The 23,762-nt window shown below is 45.8% G+C and overlaps 1 protein-coding gene across 1 annotated transcript in view; it reads right to left on the bottom strand.

The window, feature by feature from the left end:
* Positions 1-23,762, bottom strand: part of LOC137525968 (up-regulator of cell proliferation-like) — a 64,027-nt gene that overhangs the window by 5,766 nt on the left and 34,499 nt on the right. The window contains exons 4-6 of the mRNA XM_068247178.1: positions 8,655-8,732; positions 8,497-8,541; positions 1,402-1,446 (exon numbers count right to left, since the gene is read on the bottom strand). Coding sequence (XP_068103279.1) covers positions 1,402-1,446; positions 8,497-8,541; positions 8,655-8,732 — 168 coding nt within the window. The remainder of the gene's footprint in view (positions 1-1,401; positions 1,447-8,496; positions 8,542-8,654; positions 8,733-23,762) is intronic.

Here is a 23,762-nt window from a genome sequence, read left to right as displayed (position 1 = left end):
TGCAAATGTGTTTTCACATGCATGGAAAAATTATAGTGAAACAAAAAAGGCCATATTCACTAATGGTCAATGAGAACTGGACATACTGAAGATTGCTGTTAAAGGACAACTGTAACAAAAGGTAAATGGAGGGTTGCCATACGTATTTCCTTTTAAACAACGCCAGTTACCTGGAAGCCCTGCTGATCCACTGCCTCTAATACTTTTATCCATAGCCCCTGAACAAGCATGCAGCAAGATCAGGTGTTTCTGACATTACTGTCAGATCTGACAAGATTAGCTGCATGCATGTTTCTGGTTTTATTCAAACACTACTGCAGCCAAATAGATCAGCAGGGCTGGCAGGCAACTGTTATTGTTTAAAAGACATAAATGTGGCAGCCTCCATATTCTACTCACTGCATTTGTCCTTTAGCCTTTGCTTCAGTCGTAATGGATCCTTTTTGGATTTTTGGACGTTATGGCTTTCAGTGTCTTATGTGACACAATTTTCACCACTTCCTGACCTGAACATAAATAAGTTACAACGAGGGAAAGCACAATGTTCAAGTTAAATAGATGCAGCCCCATGACATTTGGTGCGACAAGACGCCAGGTAAAATAACCTTAATAGGAAAACAGACAGCTCTACAAACCCCAAAAGATTTGTATCCCTTTCTATACTATCCACAACTGAAACTTTTTTCCCCTTAGGATTTTGGCAGTAAGGAACTGGTGGTGGAATTTAGGCACAGGTTTAGTTAAAGTTTGAATATTGGAGCTCTTGGGTAAAAACATGTTCTGAAGAAATGTGTTCCTGTTGTTATTTTGATTTTAGTTAAAGCGGACCCAAACCAATTTTTTTTTTTAATTCAATCTATTTAGTTGCACCATTCTGACAAATACAAAGATGAATAAATACTTATTCAGGCCTATGAGCATTTCAGTGCATGCTTTTCACCCTTCTCTTTTCATAACTAGGGTTATACAGGTGGCAGCCATTACTTTTGAGCTTAGTAGGAGGTTTTAGATCAAGGGTGTGTTTGTCATCAACTACCCTCCCTCACAGGGGCGTCATCTATGTGACATCTCACACAAGCTGAGATCACCTCCTCTGTGACATCATCAGTAGCAGCCTGTGTTTTGTTTTTGTTTCTTTATCTCCTCTACCAGTCTGCCAAATTGTGTCCCGGCAATATGAAAGGAAGGGAGGGGTTCCTCCAATAAAATATAAAATATTTAAAGTTTGTCCCCATGCAGCTGAAAAAAGGCTGCTCTTTATTATTATAATTTAGAAAATAGATTTTATTTCTGAAATCTTGTATTTTTAATTTGGGTCCACTTTAATTTACATTGTTTACATCATTTACATCTGTTCATGCATGAAGCCTCATGTGTTCCCACTGGACAGATCATACTAACCCGGCTCTGGTTGTCTTCTGCTGCTCCCATCAGTGAGGTCTCCTCCTGGAGTAACAAGTAACAATATCATGTAAACATGAATAGGAACACATCACTTAAAATTAATTTTACTTTGAAATGTAGTCTTATATTTCTAGCATGTATGGGGGCTTTACTATTAAAGGGAACCAGAGACGAAGCACCCTTGTGTATTTTACCATAGAAATCAGTGGGAACATTAGAGAAAACATTTACCATGCTCTCTGTTCCATCCTCACTGCTAAAAGTGTCTGTTATCTAGCTGAGATAAGAATCCCAGACTGAGCATTGATTCTGGCTTTGCTATAATGACTCAGCTATAATGATTCCTGAGCAAAGCCAGCAGGGGGCAGGCTTGGACTTGAAGACAGCAAAGAACACAGTCTCAGCTATAATTATTCTGTAGCAAAGCCAGACCGACTGCTTAGTCGGGATTCTTATCTTAGAGGTGATAACAGGCAAATTAAACAGAGAACAATGTAACAAAGAGCAGATTAGGTGTTTACTGTCATGTTCCCACTGATTTATAAGGTAAAATACATGAGGTTGCTTCATCTCTGGTTCTCTTTAACCGTTAAATTTGACAACCATTGCCAATTATTTCAAAATAGCTGTTCACAGTACACAAAAAGCATTTGTGTAAAATACATATTTTATTAGTGACTATTTTGCACTTGATCCCCCTCCGGCTCCGCCATGCCACTGTCTGGGTGTTTGGACATGTTGTATAGCTTTTTAAAGAAATTGTGGCTGCACAGATGCCCTGAAGGTTTCAGAAGTTCAGAAGTGCCATTAAAATCAATGGAGCTTGCTGCGAATGATCAGTTTGCAAATTTCCATCCATTCCAGATGTTCCCTGGGGCTGGAGAGCAGAGATGGGGAGTAGGGAAGGGTGAGCTGACATTTGCATCAAAATCATTCTCACATGGAAATTAGAATTTTCACTGGACAGAGATTGTATGGATTTTACCAAGGTGCACGTTTTTACAGAAATGAGGACATAGTTACATAGTTACATAGTTATTTTGATTAAAAAAAGACATACATCCATCGAGTTCAACCAGAGAACAAAGTACAACACCAGCCTACTCCCTCACATATCCCTGTTCATCCAGAGGAAGGTGAAAAAAACCCTTACAAGGCATGGTCCAATTAGCCCCAAAATTGAAAAAAATTCCTTCCCGACTCCAGATGGCAATCAGATAAAATCCCTGGATCAACATCATTAGGCATAACCTAGTAATTGTAGCCATGGATGTCTTTCAACGCAAGAAAAGCATCTAAGCCCCCTTTAAATGCAGGTATAGAGTTTGCCATAACGACTTCCTGTGGCAATGCATTCCACATCTTAATCACTCTTTCTATAAAGAACCCTTTCCTAAAAAAATGGCTAAAACGTTTTTCTTCCATGCGCAGATCATGTCCTCTAGTCCTTTGAGAAGGCCTAGGGACAAAAAGCTCATCCGCCAAGCTATTATATTGCCTTCTGATGTATTTATACATGTTAATTAGATCCCCTCTAAGGCGTCTTTTCTCTAGACTAAATAAACCCAGTTTATCTAACCTTTCTTGGTAAGTGAGACCTTCCATCCCACGTATCAATTTTGTTGCTCGTCTCTGCACCTGCTCTAAAACTGCAATATCTTTTTTGTAATGTGGTGCCCAGAACTGAATTCCATATTCCAGATGTGGCCTTACTAGAGAGTTAAACAGGGGCAATATTATGCTAGCATCTCGAGTTTTTACTTCCCTTTTAATGCATCCCTAAATTTTGTTAGCTTTAGCTGCAGCGGCTTGGCATTGAGTAAGATTACTTAACTTGTTGTCGATGAGTACTCATAAGTCCTTCTCCAAGTTTGATGTCCCCAACTGTATCCCATGTATTTTGTATGGTGCTAGACCATTGGTACGACCAAAATGCATGACTTTACATTTTTCAACATTGAATTTCATCTGCCATGTATGTGCCCATATAGCCATCCTATCCAGATCCTGTTGCAATATGACACTATCTTCCTGAGAGTTGATGATTCTGCACAATTTTGTATCATCTGCAAAAATAGCAACATTGCTCACTACTGCATCTACTAGGTCATTAATAAATAAATTGAAGAGCACTGGACCCAGTACAGACCCCTGTGGGACCCCACTGCTAACAATCTCCCATTTTGAGTATGATCCATTGACCACAACACTTTGTTTTCTGTCCATTAGCCAGTTCCCTATCCATGCACACAGACTCTTTCCCAGTCCTTGCATACTCAAGTTTTGCACCAGACTTTTGTGGGGAACAGTGTCGAAGGCCTTTGCAAAGTCCAAGTATATCACATCTACAGCATTCTCAATATCCACATTAGCGTCCACTACCTCATAAAAGCTGAACCGGACCTGTCTTTAGTAAACCCATGTTGATGCTGAGAAATAAGATTATTTTCTACTATGAAGTCATGTATAGTATCTCTTAGTAACCCCTCAAATAGTTTGCATACAACTGATGTTAAGCTTACAGGTCTATAATTTCCTGGATCTGATTTTTTTGCCCTTCTTAAATAATGGGAAAACGTGGGCTGTACGCCAATCCACTGGGACTCTGCCAGTTGAAAGAGAGTCACAAAAGATAAGATAAAGGGGTTTATCTATAACTGAACTTAATTCCCTTAGGACCCGAGGATGCATGCCATCTGGGCCAGGTGCCTTGTCTATTTTTAATTTATATAGTCTTGCCTTCACTTCTTCCTGCGTTAAGTATTTAATATTACAGTTGGAAGATTGAGACTCTTCTGCATCTGTAATTTGCAACAGTGCTGTTTCCTTTGTAAAGACAGAAGCAAATAAAGCAATTAATAACTCTGCCTTACCTTGGTCACCCACCAGTGAGTTCCCACCCTCATCCTTTAGGAGTCCTATACAGTCAATCTTTCTTTTTTTAGAGTTGATGAACTTGTAAACCTTTTTTGGGTTAGATTTGATATCCCTAGCGATTTGATTTTCAGCTTCGATCTTTGCCAGTCTAATTTCTTTTTTACAATTGTTATTGCACTCCTTATAATTGCTTAGTGCAGCCTCGGTCCCCTCCTGTTTTAGGACCTTATAGGCATTCTTTTTCCTCTTCATTTTATCTCTAACCTTTCTATTCATCCATAGAGGCCTTTTTTTTTTATTCCTAGACATTTTGTTTCCATATGGGATATACATACTACAATATTGATTGAGAATAAGTTTAAAAGCTTGCCATTTCCCTTCAGTGTCCTGCCCTTGTAGTACATTATCCCAGTTCACCAAACTTAGTGCCTGCCTAAGTTGATTGAACTTTGCTTTTCTAAAATTCATAGTTTTAGTAGTCCCGCTGCCCCGTGGCCTATCAGTCACCAGATCAAACGTTATCATGTTGTGATCACTATTTCCCAAATGTTCTTGAACCTGCACATTTGATACATTATCTGGTCTATTAGAAAAGATCAGATCCAGTAACGCATTCCCCCTAGTTGGTTCCATTACCATTTGAGTCAAGTAATCAGGGCTGTGGAGTCGGAGTCGGAGTCGTGGAGTCGGAGTCGTGGAGTCGGGCAATTTTGGGTGCCTGGAGTCGGAGTCGGGAAAAAATGCACCGACTCCGACTCCGACTCCTAATGAATTTGTAACTGTAATTAAAATAGAAAATATGATAAAATGTTTTATTTCTCAGATAATAGTCATTAAAAATAATGTATATATACAGTAATAGCTATGATTAGTCCACAAAAATGAAATAAACCAATCAAAATTAGTTACTTGTGCTGCTTCAATAAAGCAGTCCCCGTATTTTTAAGGTCAGATATACATATCTGATTGTGACTGTATATATGATGTGTGCACAGGAATCTCTTATATATACTAAATAACATCTATGCTGTAAGAATAAAGCCTGATGTGTAGCTGTGTCACTAATAGAGATGGTCAACGAGATGGAAATAATTCTGCATTGATGCTGATTTATGCAAATGTATGCACTCCCTTTGCTGATGAAATCAAATAATTTGATATGTTATTAAAATTTGGTTTGGTGACTACAAATTAAAGGGTAACTGAGACGGATGAAAAGTAAAGTTTTATACATACCTGGGGCTTCCTCCAGCCCCCTTCAGGCTAATCAGTGCCTCGCTGTCCTCCACCACCCGGATCTTCTGCTATGAGTCCTGGTAATTCAGCCAGTTAGCGCTGTCCGGCCGCATGCCGCTCCCACAGCCAGGAACATTCTGCACCTGCACAATAGTGCTGCACAGGTGTAGTATGCTCCTGGCGGCGGAGTGTGTGCATGCGCACTACGCCTGACTGGCTCAAGTACCTGGACTCATAGCAGAAGATCCAGGTGGTGGAGGAGGACAACGAGGGACTGATTATTATTATTATTAGCAGTTAAGAGAAGAATTTCATGTTACATACTTTTAATCAACAAAATTGTAATATGCAAATTAGAGGAGTCGGAGTCGTGGAGTCGGAGTGGGAGTCGGTGGAATCCTAAACTGAGGAGTCGGAGTCGGAGTCGGTGGATTTTTGGACCGACTCCACAGCCCTGCAAGTAATTGTCCTGTAGTGCTGCCAGAAATCTGCTGCTTTTACCAGAATGGGTAGCCTCAATACTCCAGTCAATGTCTGGAAAGTTGAAGTCGCCCATAACTATGACCTCATTTTTACTTGCAGCTTTTTCAGTCATCTGTAGTAATCGAAGTTCTGCAGCTTCATTAATATGAGGTGGCCTGTAGCATACCCCAATAAGCAATTGGCAACTTTTATTTCCACCATGAATATTTACCCAAACGGACTCCACATCTTCGCAATCTTCCTCCATCTCATCGTTGAGGACAGCTGTAAAAGAATTCTTAACAAATAGACAAACCCCTCCACCTTTTTTCCCTGTTCTATCCTTCCTAAACACATTGTATCCCTCTAAATTAGCTATCCAGTCATGGCTTTCATCCATCCATGTCTCGGTTATTCCCACAATGTCATAGCCTTTGTCATTCAGAATGAACTCTAGTTCGTCTATTTTATTTGCAAGGCTCCGAGCATTGGTTACCATGCACTTTATATTTTTACCACCACATTTACCAATTTTGTTTACATGAAATGGGCTACTTGAAGTTTTACCAACCTCCTTAATCTTTACACTGTCCCCGCCCCCCTCCCCACCCCCCATAATGTTAGGCTCCCACTGTCTTTTTACCTTATCTTGTCTACGTATTGAGACTTTATCCTCCCGCCTCCCCCCAGATCCTAGTTTAAAATCTCCCCCAACCGTTTAACCATCTTCTCCCCCAATGCAGCTGCACCCTGCCCATTAAGGTGCAGCCCATCCCTGCTGTAGAACCTGTAGCCAACTGCAAAGTCTGCCCAGTTCTCCAGGAACCCAAACCCCTCCTTCCTACACCAATTTCTCAGCCACTTATTTAACTCCCTCTGTCTCTCAAATGTAGCACGTGGCACTGGCAGTATTTCAGAGAACACCACCTTGGAGGTCCTTGCTTTAAGTTTATCTCCAAGTACCTGAAAATCATTTTTGAGGACCTTTCATCTCCCACTAACTTTGGTGCCAATGTGTACCATGACAGTCGGGTCTTCCCCAGCCCCACCCAATAATCTGTCAATTCTTTCCGCTACATGCCGAACCCGAGTACCCGGGAGACAACAGACTGTACGGCATTCATGGTTTCTTCGACAGATTACCCTATCTGTGCACCTAATAATTGAATCTTCTACCACCAGTACCTGTCTAGCCTTAGCTGCACTCCTATTCCCTTTCTAGTTACAGCAGTCTGCCCCTTGGTTGCTAAGGGGCACATCCTGCTGCAGCATTGCTATTCCAGAATCATCCTCCCCAATATTACGCAAACAAGCATACTTATTAGGGAGGGACAACTCGGGACTAGCCTCCCTGCCACTTTCTAGAAAACGTGTGTTTTCATGCCCATTGACTTCAATGCATTATATTAAAGTGTGTTTTTACATACATGGAAAAATTGTAATTGTAATTTTTTTTTCATTCAAATTTTTATTTGGGTAATTTTTGGTGTGGGAGGTAAACAGGTAATTTTAAATGTAATAATGTGGGTTTATTTTTTTAAAAAAATGTATGTAGATGTAGTTTTACTATGTGGCAACAAGATGGCAACAGTGAGGTTTTTTTTTCTTTTTTTTTGCTTCCAGGAAGCACTAGGCATATGGGAAACTTATTTTTTTCAGAAAGACTGCGACCTCTGATAAGAAGCCGTCAGTTTTTCTGCCAGGGACTTAGATCAATGAATGGGAACTATGTTCCCATTTATTGATCTCTGGGCTAATGGGAGGGGCAGCACGGGAGCGCGTGATCGCGCGCAGGAGCACGTAGCAGCGCGCATCAGCACAGCAGCAGCTGCCTGGACGTGACAATCACGTCCAGGTGGCAGGAATGGTTAAAGAGAATATGAAAATTATCTCCAAGGAGATAACTCAGGAAAAAAAAAACAATTGCATATGGGCCTCTATATCTCATGTGACATCATTTTCACCACTTCCTGATATGATAAAAAAAATTAGTAGATTCTATAACAGTTACAAAAAGTGTAAGAGCATTTTGTTGTAGATAAAAGAATTGGAACTTCATTAAGTTTTTATTGCTGCTGTTCCCAATTTCCTGTTACCACCAAAGTTCAAGTTAAAATGATGCTGCCCCATGACATTTTCTATGACAAGACACCAGGTAATATAGCCTTAAAACAGCTGTACAAACCCCAGAATATGTTATCCTTTTCTATACTATTTATAACTGAAACTTTTTTTTCTCTCAAGGATTTTGGCACTTATGTATTGCTGCAGAATTTAAGCACAAGTTTAATTGGAGTTTTAATTTTGGACCTCTTGGGTAAAAACAGGTTCTGAAAAAATACGTTCCCGTGGTCCCTGACAATCCATTTGATTTTAGCTAATTTACATCATTCAGTATTGAAAACAAAACAAATGATTTAATTGTATTACATATTCTAAGGGCAATAAGAGCATCTTTCCTTTACATCTGTTAATGCTTATGGCCTCATGTGTCCCCACTGGACAGATCATACTAACCCGGCTCTGGTTGTCTTCTGCTGCTCCCATCAGTGAGGTCTCCTCCTGGAGTAGCAAGTAACAATAACATGTAAACATGAATAGGAACACATAACTTAAAATTAATTTGACTGTGAAATTTAGTCTGCGCAGCTAATGGAGAAAAAGCTCCTGAATACCTTCATCAGGATGGACTCCTTCCTGTGATCTGGTGTGACATGAATGGACATGAAAAGGCTCGTTTATACCCGTGTTTCCTGCAGAAAAAAAGATACAATATTTTAGGTGCTGTAGTATCAGAGGATGACTACTGAGGAAATCTGATGTTACTGAGCATAGTGATCAATTTGAGGCACCCAAAAATATATAAAATAGTTAAAAATGGTTTAAAAAGGAAAGGTGCAGCTGGTTTACCTCTCCCTTGCAACACAGAGCAGCCAAAGTGCAAATATAACTCAACTGAATAGTCTAGACTTAATTGCACAAAAGTATGGTCATACAAAACGTTTCTCTGGCATTTTCCACTTCATCAGATTAATAAAACTAAATAAAAGTGTCTACTGGCCCATATAGATTAGATTTGATCACCTCAAGTCATCTGATCTATGCTGGCCAGTAGGAATGATCGGAACAGGCGATTTCCGATATCGCGGTAATTCCGCCTTCCGCTATAACAAAATTCCCCACCACTACATTCCGGCGGAACAATTTCCACAATGTTAAAGGGAACCTAATGCATGCTTCCTTTTAAACAAATACCAGTTCCCTGGCAGTCCTGCTGAAAACTTTGGCTTTAGTGTGTAACGATTGTGGAACTTTCTCCGTGATCAGCGCACAACGCGTGCGCTGACACGGCGGAAATCCTCCACAAGCGTATATTTGCAGGCACCCAGCAAAAGGTGCTACGCACCCGTAGAGGGAAAATTCCCTTTCGGCAGATGGCGCTGGGGAGTGCAAAGGAACCAATCCTCTGTACCTCCACAAATGCCAGACAGGAATTGTACGAAGCGCAGAACGCAATCGCAAGAGAGGCGATTGCGAATGAGATGAGCAAAGGGACAGGTTGTATGTGTGTGCGCCAACCTAGTCGCCACCCCGCGACAGTGCACACACAACAGCAGATATGAAACAGGAACGCGATCGCGAGAGGTGCGATCGCCAGACGTGACACAAGGCAGATCAGAACAGAATACGAGGTTAGCAAAGGCACAGCAAATAATACAATGAGGAGATACGGAAAATAACAAACGCTAGCTAACCGGGAACACCGCACTCATTCGCAACAGTGCGCGCGGTTATGCGCGGTCTCCACGTGATAAGCACAATAGAGACAAGCACGCCTAACTAACCATTGACAGACAAACATGAAACAGAGGACGCGAGCGCTTGCTTAACGGTGACCTCACCGAGCCTCCAGCAAGCGTAGCAGACAAGACAGACACACGAAAACGGACAAGCGAGAGATAGGATCCACAGCACTAGCGAAAAGTGGCTAGCGCGATCCAGGTACAGAGTAGCAGAACAGAAGGATCCACAGCACTAGCGGAAAGTGGCTAGCGCGATCCCAGGAGACAGAACAGAAGGATCCACAGCGCTAGCGAAAAGTGGCTAGCGCGATCCAAGGAGACAGAACAGAAGGATCCACAGCGCTAGCGAAAAGTGGCTAGCGCGATCCCAGGAGACAGAACAGAAGAGATAGCTGGTAGCAACCGCTGCACCAGCTATACTCCAAGAACAGAGATCAGAACCATTTCCTGTCGACCACCGTTGGGACAGGACAATGGCAACAGAACAAACAAACAGATATGCAATCCTAACTGCACTAAGGAAACCTGCCTAGTGCAGTATTCCAGGAATTACTCTAAGCTGATCTTCAAACAGAGAGTAAGGCTGACACTCCCCAGAGTGTATCACAGGAAGACTCCTTATCCTTATGACCAGCCAAGCATTGTGGGAAAGACATAGTACTTATAGTACATGCCTCCAATGAATGTGGCCAGGCAATTTGCATGACAACGTATGCAAATTCCTCTGCAAGCACAAGCTGCAAAACTGACAGAAGCTCTTCTTTCCAGAGTCCTGCAGCATGCAACCCTAAACAATGGTCAAAAAGCTGCCTGCCTGCACAGGCAGCTGAGCAGATCATCACATAGTGGTGGCTGAATCACAATCCCAATTACAATTTTTTTTTTGGAGCAGCAGGAGTTGTCGTAGGCCATGGGACCTAGAGGTGGTTCCACAGCAGTCATTACAAATTTTGTTTTGAACAGCAGGAGTTGTCGTAGGCCATGGGACCTAGAGGTGGTTTCACAGCAGTCATTATATTTTTTTTAGAGCAGCAGGAGAAGTTGTAGGCCAAAAGCATAGGGTTAGGATAGAATATAACGTCGGACAGCTGCAAAAGCTGCATTTTTATGATCTTAAAAGGAAAAATATGCGATGATAGTGATAGGCAGCAGAGTGTTAGAGGGAGACCATTTGAGGCTTGGAAAACAGCAAATTTTTAATTTAGTCTTTCTAATCTTCATCATGAATCAGTGAGAGGGGCCTTGTAATTATCACTGATCCATTACTCGTTCATTTTAATGAACGTTAGTATGTTCACATTGTCTGTGGACAGACGGGTCAGTTGGTCGGTGACCACCCCACCTGCAGCACTAAATACTCGCTCAGAAAGAACACTGGCGGCGGGGCATGCAAGAACCTCCAGTGCATACTGAGCGAGTTCAGGCCAGGTATCCAGTTGTTTTGTCCAATACTCCATGGGGTCATCATTACTCTCCATATTGTCTGGAGCACTGTCCGACCCCAAGTAATCATTCACCATATGGGCCAGCTGCTGGCAGTGACTACTTTGCCCGCTGGTGGTGCTGCTGCTGCTAGAAGGAGTATCTGGCATTGGCTGATAAAATTCCTTCAACATACTCAGCAGGTTCACAGATTGTCTAATGGTGCTGCTGCTGGGAGTGGGACCACCAGACCTTTGCTGAGTATGAGGCTTGGTAGCTTGGGCCCGGGATACAGGTTCAGGAAACACCCCACTCCAAACATTTCTCCACCTCCCTCACAGTTCCTTCCCGCACCCACACTCCCTCCCTCATTCCCATCCAGACCTCTCACAAGCACACCATCCCTCTCTCCTGCGCCCTCTGGAATGCTAGATCAGTCCGCAACAAACTCACTGAAATCCATGACCTTTTCCTCTCCAACTCCCTCACCCTCCTTGCCCTCACAGAGACATGGCTCACCCCCTCTGACTCTGCTGCAGCAGCGGCCCTCTCCTATGGGGGACTTCACCTCAGTCACACCCCCAGACCAGAAAACAGGTCTGGGGGAGGGGTGGGGCTGCTCCTCTCCCCGTCCTGCACTTTCCGTGTCCTCACGCCACCCCCTTCTTTAAACTTTACATCCTTTGAGACACATGTTATCCGCCTCTACCATCCCCTTCCAGCAGTCATCGCAGTCCTTTACCGCCCCCCTTCCACCTCCATTAAACAATTCCTGGACAACCTGGCCTCTTGGCTCCCACACATCCTCTCCTCTGACCTCCCCACAATCATACTTGGGGACTTCAACATCCCCATGGACAGTCCTTACTCCCCTGAAGCCTCTCAACTGCTCTCCCTCACTACTTCCCTTGGCCTCTCCCAACACACCAATTCCCCCACCCACCGCACTGGCCACACTCTCGACCTGATTCTCTCAAAATCCGCTACCCTCCCCAACCTGGACATCACACCCTTCCCCCTCTCCGACCATCACCTTCTCTCTTTCTCCATCTCCCCATCATCCTCCCCCAACCCTCCACCACCCTCAGGTCGTTGGCAGAGAGATTTGCATAACCTAGACCCAACTGCACTAGCCAACCCCCTCCACTCCCTCACATCCACCCTCCCAAACGTTACCTGCCCAAACCAAGCCGTGGCCAAATACAACCAGGCCCTTTCAGCAGCCCTAGACATTGCTGCACCCCCCACATTCCGCCCCAGCCGTCCCATCAACCCCCAGCCCTGGCACAATGCACACACTCACAACCTCCAAAAACAGACACGCACCTACGAACGCAAATGGAGGAAATCCCGCAACAACTCCAACTTCTTGGCGTACAAGGCCAACCTGCAGCTGTTCTATACCGCATTAACTGATGCTAAACAAAAATACTTTGCTGCCTTGATCGGATCCCAAGCCTCCAACCCTCGGCGCCTCTTCGCCACCTTCAACTCCCTCCTTAACCCCATCACTCCTCCCCCCACCTCCGCCCTCTCAGCCACTGATCTGTCCACCCACTTTACCGACAAAATAGCCAGCATCCGACGGGAAATCTCATGCCTCCACTCCACCACCTCTTCCTCCCCCACCAATACCTATTCCCCACCCCACCCACCACTCACTGCCTTTACTCCTATCACAGAGGACCAAGTCAGCCGTCTCCTAGCCACTTCTCCTGCCACCTCCAGCCCTCTAGACCCTGTGCCATCCAAATGCCTCCGTCCTCACTTCCCTGTTTTGGCTCCTGTCCTCACCACTCTGTTTAACCTCTCCCTATCCACGGGTACCTTCCCCTCTGACTTCAAACAGGCCACTGTACTTCCCCTACTTAAAAAACCCTCACTAGACCCCTCACTTCCATCCAGCTACCGTCCCATCTCCTTACTCCCTTTTGAAACTCCTAGAGCGTTTAGTCCACCAACGCATGACCCATTACCTTGACTCCAACTCCCTGTTTGATCCCCTACAATCAGGATTTCGGCCAGGCCACTCCACCGAGACTGCCCTCACCAAGGTCGTCAATGACCTCACGCTTGCCAAGGCCGAAGGAAAATACACTATCCTTCTCCTCCTAGACCTCTCCTCAGCTTTCGACACTGTTGATCACTCCCTGCTACTCCAGTCCCTGCAATCTGTGGGTATCCAAGACCGTGCCCTAGCATGGTTTTCCTCCTACCTCTCAAATCGCTCCTTCAAGACCTCCTTCAATGGTTCCTCCTCAACCTCCTTCCCACTTTCAGTTGGGGTCCCCCAAGGCTCTGTTCTTGGTCCCCTGCTGTTCTCCATTTACACCGCCTCCATCGGAAAACTCATCTCCTCTCTGGGTTTCAACTATCACCTATATGCAGATGACACCCAGATTTACCTCCATACCACTGACCTCTCCACCACCACCATGGAGAAGGTATCCTCTGGTCTCTCAGCTATTTCATCGTGGATGTCTGCCAGGTTCCTAAAATTAAACCTGGATAAGACTGAGCTCCTAATCTTCCCGCCCCGTGCTGCTTCACCCCCCACTGACCTCTATGTCACTGTCAATGGCACAATCATTCATCCAACCACACAAGCCCGCTGCCTGGGTGTCACCCTAGACTCGGCCCTCTCCTTCACCTCCCACATCCAAACCGTAGCTAGAGCCTGCTATTTCCACTTACGCAACATCTCCAAGATCCGGTCTTTCCTGACCCCAGACACTACCAAACTCCTTGTCCATGCCCTCATCATCTCCCGCCTGGACTACTGCAACTCCCTCTTGTCAGGCCTTCCTCAAAACCGCATCGCCCCCCTAAAATCCATCATGAACGCAGCAGCCAGACTCATCTACTCCTCCCACCGCTCTGTCTCCACAACTCCCCTACGCAAATCCCTTCATTGGCTTCCAATTCACTTCAGAATCAGCTTCAAGATCCTATGTTTGGCATACAAATCCTTACACAAGTCCTGCCCAACCTACATCTCTGACTTGGTCAGCAGATATACACCTGGCCGCCCACTTCGCTCCTCCAACGACCTCCTCTTAACCACCCCACGCATCTCGCACTCCCATGCCAGACTGCAGGACTTCACTAGAGCTGCCCCCATCCTGTGGAACTCTCTCCCGCTGCCCATCAGGCTCGCTCCCACCTTCAACACCTTCAAAAAAGCACTCAAAACTCACTTCTTCAAGGAGGCCTACATCAACTCAACACTACCCTAATCCTTTCTGCCAATAACTTCTTGATGCACCCCCTCCTTTTGTGTCACCAGCCCCTCCCTCTAGATTGTAAGCCTTTAGCAGGGCCCTCTTCCCTTGCGTATCATACTTGACTATGTGCACTTTACCCAGAATTTGGAACTGGTAATTTTTTACCACTACCATTCCAGTTTATGATCTGGCATTGTACTATTATCTGCATTGTGTTGCGTATCTTATTGCTATTACCTGTATTGTTGTATCTATGGTCTGTTACCTGTATTGTTCTGTCAACCCTGTTATGATTGTCTGTAATCCTATTTATTGTACAGCGCTGCGTAATATGTTGGCGCTATATAAATCTAATAAATAATAATAATAATAATAATCTTCTACCCAACGAAGAAGGGCATCCCGGATGTGGCTCATCCTGGCGTCTGCTTGGGAGGGGGGTATGAACTGCCGCATTTTCCCCTTGCACCTAGGATCTAAGATGGTGGCATGTCGAGCCTTGATTTTAAAGTTTTAATCCGGGGGTCCTTACGGAGGCACTGGAGCATATGCACAGCCATAGAGAAGAGATGTCTTCCATTAATCACCTCTTCCTGGCTGTCAGAACTGTCGTCTTGCTCCAGCTCCACATCAGAATCTTCTTCCCACCCCCGGACAATGGGCTCTTCCGCTTCCACAAGCTCTGCCTCCTCATCCAGGACTTGAGCATGCTCACTCACTCCCCCACTTGGCTGACCACTGTTCAGTAGGGCTTCCTCCCCCTGTCCGAGCACTTTGTCAAGAGCCTTGTTTAGCATGAAGACAACAGGGAGAACTTCTGATATGCTGCAGTGCTCCTCACTAGTGTTGGGCGAACATCTAGATGTTCGGGTTCGGGCCGAACAGGCCGAACATGGCCGCGATGTTCGGGTGTTCGACCCGAACTCCGAACATAATGGAAGTCAATGGGGACCCGAACTTTTGTGCTTTGTAAAGCCTCCTTACATGCTACATACCCCAAATTTACAGGGTATGTGCACCTTGGGAGTGGGTACAAGAGGAAAAAAAATTAGCAAAAAGAGCTTATAGTTTTTGAGAAAATCGATTTTAAAGTTTCAAAGGGAAAACTGTCTTTTAAATGCGGGAAATGTCTGTTTTCTTTGCACAGGTAACATGCTTTTTGTCGGCATACAGTCATAAATGTAATACATATAAGAGGTTCCAGGAAAAGGGACCGGTAACGCTAACCCAGCAGCAGCACACGTGATGGAACAGGAGGAGGGTGGCGCAGGAGGAGAAGGCCACGCTTTGAGACACAACAACCCAGGCCTTGCATGAGGACAAGAAGCGTGCGGATAGCAATTTGCATTTTGTCGCCATGCAGTCATAAATGTAATACAGATGAGAGGTTCAATAAACAGGGACCGGAAACGCTAACCCATCACAGATGTTCATTGTTCATGTTACTTGGTTGGGGTCCGGGAGTGTTGCGTAGTCGTTTCCAATCCAGGATTGATTCATTTTAATTTGAGTCAGACGGTCTGCATTTTCTGTGGAGAGGCGGATACGCCGCCGATCTGTGACGATGCCTCCGGCAGCACTGAAACAGCGTTCCGACATAACGCTGGCTGCCGGGCAAGCCAGCGCCTCTATTGCGTACATTGCCAGTTTGTGCCAGGTGTCTAGCTTCGATACCCAATAGTTGAAGGGTGCAGATGGATTGTTCAACACAGCTACGCCATCTGACATGTAGTCCTTGACCATCTTCTCCAGGCGATCGGTGTTGGAGGTGGATCTGCACGCTTGCTGTTCTGTGTGCTGCTGCTGCATGGGTGTCAGAAAATTTTCCCACTCCAAGGACACTGCCGATACCATTCCCTTTTGGGCACTAGCTGCGGCTTGTGTTGTTTGCTGCCCTCCTGGTCGTCCTGGGTTTGCGGAAGTCAGTCTGTCGGCGTACAACTGGCTAGAGGAGGGGGAGGATGTCAATCTCCTCTCTAAAGTCTCCACAAGGGCCTGCTGGTATTCTTCCATTTTGACCTGTCTGGCTCTTTCTTCAAGCAGTTTTGGAACACTGTGTTTGTACCGTGGATCCAGAAGGGTATAAACCCAGTAATTGGTGTTGTCCAGAATGCGCACAATGCGTGGGTCGCGTTCAATGCAGTCCTAGGCCGAAGAGGTCATAGCCTAGGGTCACAAAACCTGTTTATTTGGGCAATTTCAATGGTGGCGAGTCTGACGTACATAAATCGCAGCAATGGCCGTTAGCAACGTCTGAATCTCACGAAATGTCTCATGCAGGTAGAAGACATATTGTTAGACTTGGATTCCAAAGATGGGGTCCCTACATCTCTGCAAACCAGAGTTACAGGGCTCCAAATTTGGTAAAATCCCCCATAGGCTTTCATTGGGCCTCCTATTTACAGTTCCAAAATCTCACATCTTTTCAAAGGGCAATTACTCAGCAGTGGCAAATTTTCTAGCATTGTAGGGACCCTTAGGGGGAACATGACTGGTGAGTTTCGGGCCCCTAGGCCAAAGAGGTCATAGCCTAGGGTCACAAAAACCTGTTTATTTGGGCTATTTCAATGGTAGTGATGGTGACGTACATAAATCGCAGCAATGGCCGTTAGCAAAGTCTGAATCTCACGAAATGTCTCATGCAGGTAGAAGACATATTGTTAGACTTGGATTCCAAAGATGGGGTCCCTACATCTCTGCAAACCAGAGTTACAGGGGTCCAAAATTGGTAAAATCCCCCATAGGATTTCATTGCCTCCCTATTTCACTTTCCAAAATCTCACATCTTTTCAAAGGGCAATGGCTCAGCAGTACCAAATTTTCTAGCATTGTAGGGACCCTTAGGGGGAACATGACTGGTGAGTTTCGGGCCCCTAGGCCGAAGAGGTCATAGCCTAGGGTCACAAAAACCTGTTTATTTGGGCTATTTCAATGGTAGTGATGGTGGCGTACATAAATCTCAGCCATGGCCGTTAGCAACGTCTGAATCTCACGAAATGTCTCATGCAGGTAGAAGACATGTTGTTAGACTTGGATTCCAAAGATGGGGTCCCTACATCTCTGCAAACCAGAGTTACAGGGGTCCAAAATTGGTAAAATCCCCCATAGGATTTCATTGCCTCCCTATTTCACTTTCCAAAATCTCACATCTTTTCAAAGGGCAATGGCTCAGCAGTACCAAATTTTCTAGCATTGTAGGGACCCTTAGGGGGAACATGACTGGTGAGTTTTGGGCCCCTAGGCCGAAGAGGTCATAGCCTAGGGTCACAAAAACCTGTTTATTTGGGCTATTTCAATGGAAGTGATGGTGGCGTACATAAATCTCAGCCATGGCCGTTAGCAACGTCTGAATCTCACGAAATGTCTCATGCAGGTAGAAGACATATTGTTAGACTTGGATTCCAAAGATGGGGTCTCTACATCTTTGCAAACCAGAGTTACAGGGGTACAAAATTGGTAAAATCCCCCATAGGCTTTCATTGGGCCTCCTATTTACCGTTCCAAAATCTCACACCATTTCAAAGGGCAATGGCTCAGCAGTGGCAAAACTCACCAGTCATGATCCCCCTAAGGGTCCCTACAATGCTAGAAAATTTGGTACTGCTGAGCCATTGCCCTTTGCAAAGATGTGAGATTTTGGAAAGTGAAATAGGGAGGCAATGAAATCCTATGGGGGATTTTACCAATTTTGGACCCCTGTAACTCTGGTTTGCAGAGATGTAGGGACCCCATCTTTGGAATCCAAGTCTAACAATATGTCTTCTACCTGCATGAGACATTTCGTGAGATTCAGACGTTGCTAACGGCCATTGCTGCGATTTATGTACGCCACCATCACTACCATTGAAATAGCCCAAATAAACAGGTTTTTGTGACCCTAGGCTATGACCTCTTCAGCCTAGGGGCCCGAAACTCACCAGTCATGTTCCCCCTAAGGGTCCCTACAATGCTAGAAAATTTGGTACTGCTGAGCCATTGCCCTTTGCAAAGATGTGAGATTTTGGAAAGTGAAATAGGGAGGCAATGAAATCCTATGGGGGATTTTACCAATTTTGGACCCCTGTAACTCTGGTTTGCAGAGATATAGGGACCCCATCTTTGGAATCCAAGTCTAACAATATGTCTTCTACCTGCATGAGACATTTCGTGAGATTCAGACGTTGCTAACGGCCATTGCTGCGATTTATGTACGCCACCATCACTACCATTGAAATAGCCCAAATAAACAGGTTTTTGTGACCCTAGGCTATGACCTCTTTGGCCTAGGGGCCCGAAACTCACCAGTCATGTTCCCCCTAAGGGTCCCTACAATGCTAGAAAATTTGCCACTGCTGAGTAATTGCCCTTTGAAAAGATGTGAGATTTTGGAACTGTAAATAGGAGGCCCAATGAAAGCCTATGGGGGATTTTACCAAATTTGGAGCCCTGTAACTCTGGTTTGCAGAGATGTAGGGAACCCATCTTTGGAGCCCAAGTCTAACAATATGTCTTCTACCTGCATGAGACATTTCGTGAGATTCAGACGTTGCTAACGGCCATTGCTGCGATTTATGTACGTCAGACTCGCCACCATTGAAATTGCCCAAATAAACAGGTTTTGTGACCCTAGGCTATGACCTCTTCGGCCTAGGACTGCATTGAACGCGACCCACGCATTGTGCGCATTCTGGACAACACCAATTACTGGGTTTATACCCTTCTGGATCCACGGTACAAACACAATGTTCCAAAACTGCTTGAAGAAAGAGCCAGACAGGTCAAAATGGAAGAATACCAGCAGGCCCTTGTGGAGACTTTAGAGAGGAGATTGACATCCTCCCCCTCCTCTAGCCAGTTGTACGCCGACAGACTGACTTCCGCAAACCCAGGACGACCAGGAGGGCAGCAAACAACACAAGCCGCAGCTAGTGCCCAAAAGGGAATGGTATCGGCAGTGTCCTTGGAGTGGGAAAATTTTCTGACACCCATGCAGCAGCAGCACACAGAACAGCAAGCGTGCAGATCCACCTCCAACACCGATCTCCTGGAGAAGATGGTCAAGGACTACATGTCAGATGGCGTAGCTGTGTTGAACAATCCATCTGCACCCTTCAACTATTGGGTATCGAAGCTAGACACCTGGCACAAACTGGCAATGTACGCAATAGAGGCGCTGGCTTGCCCGGCAGCCAGCGTTATGTCGGAACGCTGTTTCAGTGCTGCCGGAGGCATCGTCACAGATCGGCGGCGTATCCGCCTCTCCACAGAAAATGCAGACCGTCTGACTCAAATTAAAATGAATCAATCCTGGATTGGAAACGACTACGCAACACTCCCGGACCCCAACCAAGTAACATGAACAATGAACATCTGTGATGGGTTAGCGTTTCCGGTCCCTGTTTATTGAACCTCTCATCTGTATTACATTTACATGGCGACAAAATGCAAATTGCTATCCGCACGCTTCTTGTCCTCATGCAAGGCCTGGGTTGTTGTGTCTCAAAGCGTGGCCTTCTCCTCCTGCGCCACCCTCCTCCTGTTCCATCATGTGTGCTGCTGCTGGGTTAGCGTTACCGGTCCCTTTTCCTGGAACCTCTTATATGTATTACATTTATGACTGCATGCCGACAAAAAGCATGTTACCTGTGCAAAGAAAACAGACATTTCCCGCATTTAAAAGACAGTTTTCCCTTTGAAACTTTAAAATCGATTTTCTCAAAAACTATAAGCTCTTTTTGCTAAATTTTTTTTTCCTCTTGTACCCACTCCCAAGGTGCACATACCCTGTAAATTTGGGGTATGTAGCATATAAGGAGGCTTTACAAAGCACGAAAGTTCAGGTCCCCATTGACTTCCATTATGTTCGGAGTTCGGCCATGTTCGGCCCGAACCCGAACATCTAGATGTTCGCCCAACACTACACGTGACCCGTTCGGCCAATCACAGCGCTAGCCGAACGTTCGGGTAACGTTCGGCCATGCGCTCTTAGTTCGGCCATATGGCCGAACAGTTTGGCCGAACACCATCAGGTGTTCGGCCGAACCCGAACATCACCCGAACAGGGTGATGTTCTGCAGAACCCGAACAGTGGCGAACACTGTTCGCCCAACACTACTCCTCACTGACCAATGTTGTTGCCTGCTCAAACGGCTCCAAGACTTTGCACACCTGTCCAATCAGCTGCCGCTGGTCCCCAGTAATGTAGTCCAGTGGCCCTGTTCTGGAGGAAGATGTCTGAGACAGGTATAGCCTGACCGCCATTCGCTGCTCCCACAACCTCCCCAGCATTTGGAGGGTGGAGTTCCACCACGTTGGACAATCAGAAATAAGCCTGTGCTGCGGCAGGCTATGGTGGTGCAGCAGCAGTTTCAAGGCCGTGGTGGCGGTTGCAGAGCGACGGATGTGGGCTGATACTTTTCGTGCTGAGGCCGCAGCGTTCTTCAACCCATCAAAAGTTCGTAAAAATTTCTGGACTACAAGGTTGAAGACGTAGGCCAAGCAAGGTAGCCACCTTTAGAAATGGCGGCCAGCATGTTGGCACCATTATCAGACTCCACTACCCCTGTCTCCAGTTTTCAGGGGGGACAGCCACTGCCGAATTTGATCCTGTAAGGCTGCAAGGATTACCGATCCGGTTTGCCTGTTCTCGGCCATGGATTCAAGTTTCAGCACTGCTTGGCATCGATGGTGCTGCAGACCAGTGTAGGAGCAGGACCACTTGCTGGGAGGCTCAGCAACGGCGGACTGGCCTTGGACAGAACAGGTAGCAGAGGGAAGTAGGATAGGCCTTCCCTTCAACCCACGTGGCGGCACCACCAGCTGAGATGCCCCAGATCTTGCACCCTCCTCAGCAGCACCATGGAGGGTGACCCAATGGACGGTAAAAGTTAGATACTTTCCCTGCCCATGCCTGCTGCTCCAGCCATCCATAGTGAAGTGCACCTTGCCACCAACAGCGTGATCCATAGACCGGCCGACACTCCACAATGTGCTGGTGAAGGGCAGGGATAGCTTTCCTGGCAAAATAATGGTGGCTGGGGATCCGCCATTGTAGAGCAACACTGTTCATCAGTCTGCGGAAGGGGGCACAGTCCACAAACTGGTAGGGCAGCAGCTGTTGGCCCAACAGCCTGGCAAGGAACGCATTATTTTTGACAACAAACTGATCAGTTGCAGGGTGCATCTGCTTCCTCTGCAACATTTCCAGCACAGAGGCCTGACACTGGAACACTGGTGATTCAGAGGAAACCAACAAGGGTGATGATGAGGTGCTTCCTGAGGTCTGGAGCCCTCTTCCAGCCTGGCATGCAGAGGGATTTGAAGTGGAATGGGACTGAGCAGGTTGGAAAGGGACAGGACGACTAGAAAAAGAAGAGGAGGGGCCTGTTGCTGCTGCTTTTCCTCAACCCATCTTATTGTAATTCTTTACCATTCGAACTCCCGTCTGTGGTGGTTGCGCAGATGGCTTATCAGCCCTGAAGTGCCGAAGCTGCTGCCCGATTTGCCTCTGCTCACCGATTTATGGCACACAAAACAGACTGCACTGGATTCATCCTTTTCCAGAACAGTAAAATAATTCCATGCAGGGGACGTGCGTGCACGTGGAGCAGTGGTGCGACCTGTTCTAGCACGTTGATGCTCAGCATTGGACTGGTGGGTACTGACAGATGGGAAAGCACTTGCAGGCTGCTGGCCAACCGTCTGCTCTGTTTTTCCATGCTGCTCATGCCTGCTAGTGCCTAACACACCAGATAGCAACCACGTTGGACCAGCCGCCTCATCATCCAAAACATCATCCAGTTCAACCAAAGCACTGGAACCCATAAGTGACTCTTCTGGACCCTCCACCTGGCCACAAAAAACCTCTGTAGTTGACTGGTGGTGATGTAGATTGGTGGTGACACAAGCTCCCAGTTGTGATGGACTACTGGATGAAGAAAACACATGGGCCATTTCTGTCACCACAGAACCCACCACTTCTTGGGACCTTGGTCCCATGGTCTCCTCCAATGCCTCATCCCAATCCTTCCGCACATCTCTCTCATCAACATAGGTGTGCTTTAATTCTGGAGGAGAGTACTGGGAGGAAGCAACCTCGTCAAGAGAAGCAGCTGCGATCGGGTTCTCGTCATGAGGAACCTGCCCACTACTGGTGCTGCTGCCACTAGCTTCAAGTTCCTCACACTGGGTAGAGGGTTCCTGATCGAAATAATTAACAACTCTGTTCGCCTGCTGCTCTGTCAAAGTTTTCCTGTGTTCGAACACAGGGAAGAGATCTCTGATCAGGGCGGAACGCTTCCTGCTGCTGCTGCCACCCTCAACCTGATCACGTACTTGACGTGATCCGCCAACACCACCATCACTCCATTTTCTTTTAGGAGTGGCAGGAAATTGCTGCTGCTCTTGCTCCATTTTTTTGGGGCCAAAAACTTTATTGGGGAAGGGGTATGAGCGACAAAACCAAAGTAAAATAAATCCACCTAACGAACTAAAAAACAGATAAGAAAATAAGGGGGTGAAAGAAAGAAAATAAATCAAAAACAAAATAAAGGAAAAAAAAATGAACTTAGAAAAAAAAAACAGAAAAACTTGCACTACACTCAACTAATCAATCACCTAACTCTCTCACTCTGTCAAACACTAAGCCTGCGGCCTGGCTGGCTCTCTCTAACCCTCTCCGCACAGCAACTAGTAGCACACTACACTACAATCTATCACTCAACCTAACAATCTACTGTCACTCTCTCACAAATACACCTACTACTGTTAATAGCTCACACCCAGTCTAATTCTCTCTCACAGTCTTTAAAAAGACTATTGTTTTATTTTGAAACAACTAATATGGGTTTGTCTCTCCAAAACACCAGACTGAAACCCACAAGCTTCGAGACTGTCACACCTCTCTTATATACAAAATGGGTGGGATAGGTAGCTAGGAGCTGGTTGCTAACATAGGATTAGTTGTTTTTTGTTAAGACGCTAATTGGTGCAGAAATTCCGTTTTTAATGCAAAAATCAGCATGTTTTAAGATTCTGTTATGGGTCTATTCCTTCCGATCCTTCTGATTGGCTTAAAAATTCTGCCTAACAGTAAATGCAGCTTTTACACGCTCCTGATTAAATTCCGACAGAATTCTGCATAGAAATTCCGCTATTTTCCGATTACCGCTATAGAAAAAAAAAAAAGCACAGGAAACTGATGTGCTAGCCCTCAGAAGGGCTGTTTGGGGTGCTTTCAGAGCAAGTGAGGAACAAGAACACAGGCCTAGCTAATGCTTTCCCTACCTATCTGCAGCAAATTTGACCCTGCTCTCAATAACAGTAGCCAGCAGAGAATGAATCCAATATGGCCACC

The sequence above is a fragment of the Hyperolius riggenbachi genome, chromosome 7, assembly GCF_040937935.1.
Source record: "Hyperolius riggenbachi isolate aHypRig1 chromosome 7, aHypRig1.pri, whole genome shotgun sequence".
In the NCBI taxonomy this organism is placed as follows: Eukaryota; Metazoa; Chordata; class Amphibia; order Anura; family Hyperoliidae; genus Hyperolius; species Hyperolius riggenbachi.
This window is presented reverse-complemented; position numbering and strand designations above follow the sequence as displayed.